The sequence below is a fragment of the Euphorbia lathyris genome, chromosome 2 (genome assembly GCF_963576675.1).
Source record: "Euphorbia lathyris chromosome 2, ddEupLath1.1, whole genome shotgun sequence".
Classification (NCBI taxonomy): domain Eukaryota; kingdom Viridiplantae; phylum Streptophyta; class Magnoliopsida; order Malpighiales; family Euphorbiaceae; genus Euphorbia; species Euphorbia lathyris.
In genome coordinates this window covers 13,009,244-13,018,457 of record NC_088911.1, presented here as the reverse complement: position 1 = coordinate 13,018,457, position 9,214 = coordinate 13,009,244, and the positions used below count along the sequence as shown (strand labels likewise).

At 33.7% G+C, this 9,214-nt stretch overlaps 1 protein-coding gene across 1 annotated transcript; it reads right to left on the bottom strand.

Annotated features, from left to right (window-relative positions):
- Positions 1-2,282: 2,282 nt before the first annotated feature.
- LOC136216673 (pEARLI1-like lipid transfer protein 2) lies at positions 2,283-7,646 on the bottom strand. Its single transcript, XM_066003218.1, has 2 exons — positions 7,036-7,646; positions 2,283-3,036 (listed from the first exon to the last, which is right to left on the bottom strand). Exons 1-2 carry the CDS (start codon positions 7,564-7,566, stop codon positions 2,515-2,517), a joined length of 1,053 nt encoding a protein of 350 aa, XP_065859290.1. The 5' UTR covers positions 7,567-7,646; the 3' UTR covers positions 2,283-2,514.
- Between the last annotated feature and the right edge of the window lie 1,568 nt (positions 7,647-9,214).

The window sequence follows — 9,214 nt, the reverse complement described above, 5'->3', positions numbered from 1 at the left end:
CTGGCGTTCCAAAAATTAGAGCACCGTCTCTCGTTCATCTTTTGAGGCCGAGTACCGCGCCATGGCTTCTACCTCGTGTGAACTTCACTGGATTTCCAACCTCCTTCGAGATCTTTGTTTTCCTTCTGTCACCTCGTCTCTCCTCTTTTGCGATAACACATCTGCTTTACACATCGCACAGAACCCCGTCTTTCACGAACGGACGAAGCACATCGACATTGATTGTCATGTGATCCGCGAACAGGTTCATTCTGGCTTCATCCGCCTCATGCCTATCTCCTCCGCTCTACAGCTCGCCGACCTCTTTACAAAACCCCAGCATGCTCCTCATCTCCGCTTTCTTCTTCGCAAACTCGGTTTGCATAATCCTTATGCAAATCCAGTTTGAGGGAGGCTAATACAGAGCAAAATGAGCTCCTAATTCTTAAGAGCACAAATACAGGAAGAGGAGAAGGAAATCGAAGAGTCAAGAAGCTTTGGAAGCATTTTTTGTTCAACTGAACCTTTCTATTTTCGATAATAATCAAGTACAAGAGACTTTAAGTCTCCCTTCAATCACACGGTTAAGTCCATTAAATACCCTAGGGGTATTTCCGTCATTTCCAGCAATAGAAGATTCTAGAAGAAGCCCACATCCATTAGCTACACCACACCTTAGGGGATCAAAGCCCTTTTTCATCACAACCATTGATCATAGTACTACTTGATCAATGGTTCTCTTTGTGCCACTTGGCTCTTATCCTTTAATTGCTTTTCTTGTTGAGTATACCTACAAACATTATAAGTATGTAAATATCCTTTATTTATTTTTCAATGAGAATGTTAATTCCAAAAGCTTTGCTTTTACCTCATTCAAATTAATACCTTATCAATTTGCCATAAAAAAAACCAAACCTACACTTTTTCTTGAAAGACCAGACCTACCATTTACACCTCAAAAGATACATATATTTTCATGCTCTAACTTTATCTTATTAATCCAAAACCCAAAGGATTAAAGTTTTTATTTGGCCTTTTGTAGTGTCAAAATATTTGTCATGTAATAACATTTTTCCCATGAGGTGATAGGTGACATTTAACTCGTTATGAATGACAAATTATTTAATTTGTTAATATTCACATGGGTTAATTTTTAATACGTAACGATAACACGAGATAATTGTTTTAAAAAAATCATATAGACTTCGTAATTATAATTAAAGAATTATTTCTTATTCATCCACATATTAAGTCTATATGAAAAAATAATTAAAATAATAAATATGTGTACAAATCATGTGTCAAAAATTATGTCATGTGACAAGAATAAACAAATCAGATAACTTTTGATCCAAAATGAGTTAAATATTAAATATAAAAATAGATTAAGGTACAAATATTACCAAATGATGACACGTTGAGGGAATTTCAAATACCACCCTAGATAAACAAGCCTTTATGCCAAAACCAAATAAGGGTAAACATTTAATTTTCTTTCAGAAAACAAATAATGAAAAACCGTTTAAAAATATTGTGATTTCACAAATTTTAGATTGAAAGTTCAAGACAGAATAAATACATGCTGTAATTTTGAGTATTAATAAGAAAATATAGTTGGCTAATTTGTCTTTTCAACATGAATTAATAAAATCCTATACAAAAAAAAAAAACATGAATTAATAAATCAGTAACGAATCCTTCACAAATTTTTCTAGTTTGTAAACATATGAACTACAGGAGATCAGTGAGGAATCCTTCTTTGTGATTTATGGATGCTAAATTGATATTTTTTATTTTTTTACATAAAAAATTAATAGCTCACACACAATTTATATAAATTTTTTAGCATTTTCTAATGGATACTCAAACCTCTATCTGAATTCATCCCTGCAATATGATCTATTTCTATCATCGTTTAGAATAAGGTTTCAATAATATGAATACTTCATTTTGCATAAAAAGAAAACCTGAACTTGAAGTTTAGACAACCCAAAAGGTGATAATCTCTTCAATTGAAATGAACTAAATTTGAAATATTATTTATTTTTAGAAATACATCCATGATTGCCAACTTCTAATAGCATACAGGACAATTGAGGTGCTAGCTTTTGTAAGTTTAACATTATTAAATTTGTAATTTTTATAATTTCAAAATAGATTTGGGATTAAAAAGTTAAAAACTCTATCTAACATTAGAATTCAAAACATTATAAAATCTAGACAAGATGATGAGATTCACACGATGGCTTATGTAAATATGCATTTGATCAGTTACTAATAAAAACGATAATATGACGCACAAATGAAATAGAATAACGAGATTCATAACTTGTAAACTTAACCATTTTACATGTAAAAGTACACAACTTAGTTCCTCGCCAATCAAATGCCATATAAATCGAAGTAAAAAAAGAACAATTACAACAATCAAGCCATAATAGAAACAAACAAATGATATAATATAATATAACAAACCAAACCAAAACTCAACCAGAGATTGAAATTGTAAAAAAGAGAACTACTTCTCAAAGATCATCAAGGGCACTGAAATCCAGCAGGAACACCCTTTCCACAGTAATTCAAGAGCAAGCTCAAGGAGATAGGAACATTAAGATTAAGACCTAAAACATTAGCCTTAAGAGCAGTGCAAAGGCAAACAGCAGCTTCAAGATCAGCAAGACCTTCAAGAAGAGGGCAACATGGTTTCTTTGGTGGTGTACCAATCACAAGGTGAAGTAAATCCCCCAATAAGTTAGCACATACACCTAGCTTTAGTGTGTCAATAGGGCATGTTCCCTTCGCCGGTGCCGGTGGTTTTGGTGGTTTGGGTGATTTTGGTGGTGGTGGTGGACAAGGGGTAGTGTGGTGATGCTTTGAGGCAACCAAAGTGAAGAAGAGAAGGTTAACTGTAAGGAGAAGGGCAATGCTTGCTACTGATTTGGAAGCCATTGAGACACTCTGATTTGGAAAGAAAGGGGAGTTGTGAATTGAGGTGAAGGAGGCTAAGGGTTTATATAGATGGAGAATATGGATTGGCTGGTTTTTTGGTGGGAAGGTTTTTCATGAAAGAACCATGTGAGCACACAGGATCTGAATCGTATAAGAAACATACAGCTGGCAAAATGCAACTTGGGTAACAATCCCATTTCATCTCCTTTGGAGTTTTGTGTGTTTGTGTCAGGATTCATTCACCGAGTTAAACAAGCAGACACATTCTCAATCCTATATTCATGTGTCATCTGTTGTTGAAAGTTTCGAGCATAACCTCTCTTTGGTCCTGTCATATTTAACTTCAACATCACAAATGGCTTCAATAAATATGGGATAAGATTATAAATATATATACCAGCTATTTACAATTTTACCTTTAACACAAATTAACGGTCTAACATGACAAGTTGAGTTAATTTCAAATATCAATACTAGGATCTTCTCCTTTTTTACTTCACTTCACTTATATTATCACTCATCGATAATAAAACACATATGAAACTCGTCTTGTCCAGATTCTAATCACGTGTAAAACAAAAATATATAAATAATAAATAAATCCAAATATTCTATTAAGTTAATGATATTCCAAACTTATAAACATAAATTAAAATCCTAAAAATGTGAAACTTATTTTCTGAACTAGCAAATATGTAATTTGTGTAGAACATATGAATAAAATGTTTAAATCTTTTAATGATGTTTGAAATTGATTCAACTTATTAATATTAGATCGTTAAATCCGTTAAATACTTAATTGTAGGATAATATTAAACCCTCAATTATGAAACAATTATAAAATTTATAATGTTAAAAATAAAATTATTTTTAATTGACAACGATTGAGGTATTTTTATATCTTTATCCAAGTATTGATGGATATGTGATAAGATTGGAGATGCAAAGATATAAGGAAAATGTGACAATTAATTCGAAATTCCATTTCAATCCATTAGAGAACTTTCAATTTATTGTCAAAAAAAGAGAGAACTTTCAATTTGATGTACCATTTTGTACACCAACCCAAGTCTAGTAATGGGAAGTCAATCATTGGGTCAACGATTTCAAGGGTAAATTGTATGATGGTCACCGACTTCAAGGGTAAATTGTACGATGGTCACCGGAGTTTACTATCGAATTCAAAAAATTCATTAAATTTTATTTTGTTTCAATAAAGTTACTGAACTTTAAGTTTATTGCAATAAAATTTTTGGTTATTTCAAACAGAAAAAAAACTAATGGAACAGTGGTATAACGGTCACGTTAATAATGAATGCTCCTTACATATGACATAGCAGCCTCATGATTTAAAAAATCACATTTTTTATTTACTTAATTCAAGTATTTGAACTTATCACATAATAGCCAAAAATGTTTTTCTTTTAGCTTAATTTGAAGCTATGTATTAAACCTTTGTTGTCATGTGGCTGACATACATGTGTTTGCCACATGACTGTCATTTTATAGGTAAAAGTAAAAAAAATTCAACATGGTTGTCACTTTTTTGGTTGTTTAGATTGGTTAGAATGGCTTTATTGAAATAAAAAGGAACCTTCAATGACTTTATTGAAACAAAATGAAATTCGGTAACTTTTGAAACTGATCCCAAACTTTAATGACCATTGATGAAATTTACCCACAATTTCGAGCAGACAGAGCTCTCGAGAATTAATTGAGGATTAGTCGAATTTGTAATTTTGTATTTTTTAATCAACAGATTGTTATATAAATTTAATTAAAATATATATTATACTATTCAAAATAATAATATAAAATTACTTAATATAGAAAAACACATATATTTGTAACATATATCTTTGAAAATGTACAAGCGTTAACATTTCAACAACAATATCATTGAAATAACTCAAAAGTGAATTATAGTAATAACAAAAAATAAATTCACAATAAAAAATGTTTTTGTTCGTCGTTGCTTAGATGGTACTTCAGCGGTCAGGACAGAGTCCAGACGGCTAAAAATAGCGTATGGATAAAAAAGGGAGAATTACTAAACTAGCCCCTTTTAAAGGGTTAGTTTACATTTCTAGCTCATTTCAAAAAAAATCCAAAACTAACATATTTCAACAAATTCTTCCATCTTTGCCCTCATTATTCCTAAACAGAATTTCATCTCTCTAACGTATCAAACGCTGCGATAGGAAGAGGAGGAAGAACGAGAAGCAACGGCGGCACACTCAAAGAGGCGGAGAAGCGAAAGGCGGCGATAGGAAGAGGAGGAGAAGCGAACGGCGATGAGAAAGAAGGTAAAGCGAATGGCGGGATAGGAAGAGGAGGAGAAGAAGGCGAACGACGAACGGGAGAGGAGGAAGAAGGCGACCCTTTTTCCGGCAATCTCGTCCCAATATATATTGTTTCTTTTCCTTTTTCATGTTTTTCCTGGTCGTGCGAAACCAAAAAACAGTGGCATTGTTATCTGAAAATGCATTTTGGTTGGAATATCAGTTTCAGATTTTTCCCCGACAGTGTCGATATCTGTAGATATTTGCAGATATCTGTAGATATCTGTAGATATGTATTGTCGATATCTGTAGATATTTGTCGGGGAAAAATCTGAAACTGATATTCCAACCAAAATGCATTTTCAGATAACAATGCCACTGTTTTTTGGGTTCGCACTACCAGGAAAAACATGAAAAAGGAAGAGAAACAATATATATTGGGACAAGATTGCCGGAAAAATGGTCGCTTTCTTCCTCCTCTTCCGTTCGCCGTTCGCCTTCTTCTCCTCCTCTTCCTATCGCCGTCATTCGCTTCTCCTTCTTTCTCCTCGTCGTTCGCTTCTCCTCCTCTTCCTATCCCCGCCTTTCTCTTCTCCACCTCTTTGAGTGTGCCGCCATCGCTTCTCGTTCTTCCTCCTCTTCCTATCGCAACGTTTGATACGTTAGAGAGATGAAGTTCTGTTTAGGAAGAAGATGAGGGCAAAGATGGAAGTTGTCTGTTGAAATATGTTAGTTTTGTAAATTTTTTGGAAAGAGACTAGAAATGTAAACTAACCCCTTAAAAGGGGATAGTTTAGTAATTCTCCCATAAAAAAACGTCTAAAAAGACTAACCCATCAGGGTGGATTCTCAATTTCAAACGCTTAGGTGGTCCAAACGGCCTTCATTTTGAAGGCTAACTTCAAACTATAGCCTGTGGGTAACGTATTAGAGGGTCAACGTCTCAAAACAACCGTTGACGGTCTCAAAATAAAAAATTCAAAGAGTTAATGACATTCTAAGAAACTTTAATTCTTGAAAATTTTCGTTTTGAGGTCATTTAGGTGTTATTTGGTTAGGAGAGAATGAATTTTTAAAGAGAGAAATTTCAAAAAAAATATGGTTTCATGGTAAATGACATTCTGAACAACTTTAATTCTTAAATATTTTTATTTTGATGTCGTTAACGGACATTTTAAGGATTTAGTTAAAGTTGAGACGCCACCTGTGTTAAAAAATGTAAAGTTCAGTGGTCATACCGTTAAAAATTGAAATTTAGTGGCCACAATGTTAAAATGTATAAAGTTCAGTAGCCATGGGTGTAATTTACCCCATGATAAATATTCCCAGTTTTGCTTCTCGTATGTATAACTTTTACCACCAGACTTGAGCATACGAACTAAATTACACACACGAAAGCAGAGAAAAAAAAAACGAGGATAACAAAGGAAGAAAAGAAAGGGGGAAAAACAAGGATGATTCATATTTAACTTTTAACACCAGTCCCTCGCATTTAATTTAACTATTTGGTAAGAACACAGAGAATCATCCATGTATGATAATGAAATCCAACCCAGAAAATTAAACTACAGAAAACATAAATAACAATGATATAATGAGAAAAGGATCCTTCATGAGACAGCTTAAGTATTATTCAACAAGAGTAGACATTATTTTGAATGTCAAAACTACAGAATTTCTAGTATCCTGGCTAATGAAATGCCATATAAATCGAAGTAAAAAGAGCAATTACAATTATAAAACAAGGAAATGATATAACAAACCAAACTAAAACTCAATCAGGGATTGAAATTGGAAGGGAGAAGAAGAAGTATTTGAAAGATTAAGGACACTGAAATCCAGCAGGAACATCCTTTCCACAGAAATTCAAGAGCAAGCTCAAGGAGATAGGAACATTAAGGTTGATGCCTAAAACATTAGCCTTAAGGGCAGTGCAAAGGCAAATGGGAGCTTCAAGATCAACAAGACCATCAAGAAGAGGGCAGCATTGTGTCTTTGATGGTGTGCCAATCACAAGGCCAAGTAAACCGTTTAATACGTTAGCACATACACCTAGCTTTAGAGTGTCAATAGGGCAAGTTTCCTTTGCCGGTGGTGACGGTGCTTTTGGTGGTGGTGGTGGGCAAGGTGTCGATGCTTTTGGTGGTGGTGGTGGGCAAGGTGTCGATGCTTTTGATGGTGGTGGTGGTGGTGCTTTTGCTGGTGCTTTTGGTGGTGGTGGTGGTGCTTTTGCTGGTGCTTTTGGTGGTGGTGGTGGGCAAGGTGGAGTCTTATGATGGGTTGAGCTAACCAAAGTTAAGAAGAAAAGGTTAATGGTAAGGAGAAGGGCAATGCTTGCTACTGACTTGGAAGCCATTTTTGGATCAAAGTAGACAGATACACACTTTGATCTCAAGCTGAAAGAAAGAAAAGGTAGTTGTTGTGAATTAAAGTGAAGTAGGCTTAGGATTTATATAGATGGAGAATGTTGGATTTTGCTAGGTAAATAATTTCTTAGTTTCTTACTTTCTACATATTCTACTAGTCTGTCCTATTTGAAAAAAATATATATTATAGAGTCCCTAATTAATCAACTACTTACTAAACCCTCTACAACCACTCAATCATATGGTACTAAACATAAAATAAAATAAATAAAAGGCCGTGCCTACTGCAGCTTTTAAATTTTTCAAAGCTCATTAACCGGCTGGTAAATACCAACCAACTAAGTTTCGTCAGAGATAATAATAAAAGCTATTCTTAGAATTAAACTATTAGCTTAATCTTTTAGCGCAATTGGTTCCTTGACACGGTATCTGTCAGATCGAACTTAATTAGTTCAATTAGTTATAAGACATGGTATGAGAGCCTCTTTAATTGGATGGTCAAGGGTTCGTTTTCTGGTAACCTCATTTGTTCGTTAAATTGCATTACATGGTAATATGGGTCTGTGTGAGCATTCGCGGATTTGAATTCCAACCTCATTTATTAATAAAATTTCAACACATGGTAAGATGAACTTGTGTTGTACACGCAGTGAGCATTCGCGGATTTGAATTCCAACCTCATTTATTGATAAAATTTCAACACATGATTGGATGGACTTGTGTTGTACACGCAATGAGCATTTGCGTGTGTTAGAGATAAGAATAAAAGCTATTAAGTTATTTTAATGTCTAAACTTGTCATTTTAACTTGCCATTTTACTAGAGATGCTCTTTGTATACTTTTAGTTTGCAGAATTTTGGACTAGGAAAATTAATAGTTGATTTTCTATAATGTATTTTTAAAAATAAAAGACTGGATAATAAAGACTTAAAAATCTGAATCGAATCAAACTCCTACAGCTTGCAAAAATGCAACTTGGGGTAAACGTCCATTTCATCTCCTTTTCCTTTGGAGTGTTGTGCATTTAAGTCAGCATTAATCCTCCAAGTCTCATAAAGCAGACATTTTCAATTAATCCTATTTTGTTCTAACAAAGCTGCTTTCTATATCACTCTCTTTCACTAATCACTTTGATAAGACTATTCTTCAATCCTTATTTTCTTTTATTTCACAATTAATTGTTTAAAAATGAGAGGCTTATTTCTGAACTTTGTCGACATCGGACATTCCATGGAACAAATTGATGCCATACCAACCAGCCTAAGAAGCAAAATCAAAGTAAATGATGTGATCCGTTGAAAGTTTCAAGTACTTTCAGGTTAAAAATCTCTTTTGTTTTGTCCTGTCAATATTTATTTAACTTCAAACAAATGGTTCCAATAAAGATGGTATATGTATAAAAATATGTTAATAAGGATAAGGTACAAATTTAACTCCGTGCTTATTGAAAGAGAGCGGAAATAGCCTTCACGTACAAAACAGTGTAATCTTAAGTTTAACGTTAAACCGATGGTGCAATTTCAAGCATCATTAATGGAAAATAGTTATTTTCATTAACAGAAATCTGCAATTTCAAGTCCTAGTGGTAGAACAACGCTTGAGATTGGAAGGTGGCTAAAACATGAAATCGCACATGA

What these genes read in the sequence shown, in the direction of transcription:
- LOC136216673 (XM_066003218.1), bottom strand. Translation starts at nt 7,566, where the DNA reads ATGGCTTCCAAGTCAGTAGCAAGCATTGCCCTTCTCCTTACCATTAAC. An exon ending in CTGCTGGATTTCAGTGTCCT is followed by an intron (nt 3,037 to 7,035) that starts TAATCTTTCAAA and finishes CTTTCATGAAAA; the next exon opens with ACCTTCCCACCAAAAAACCA.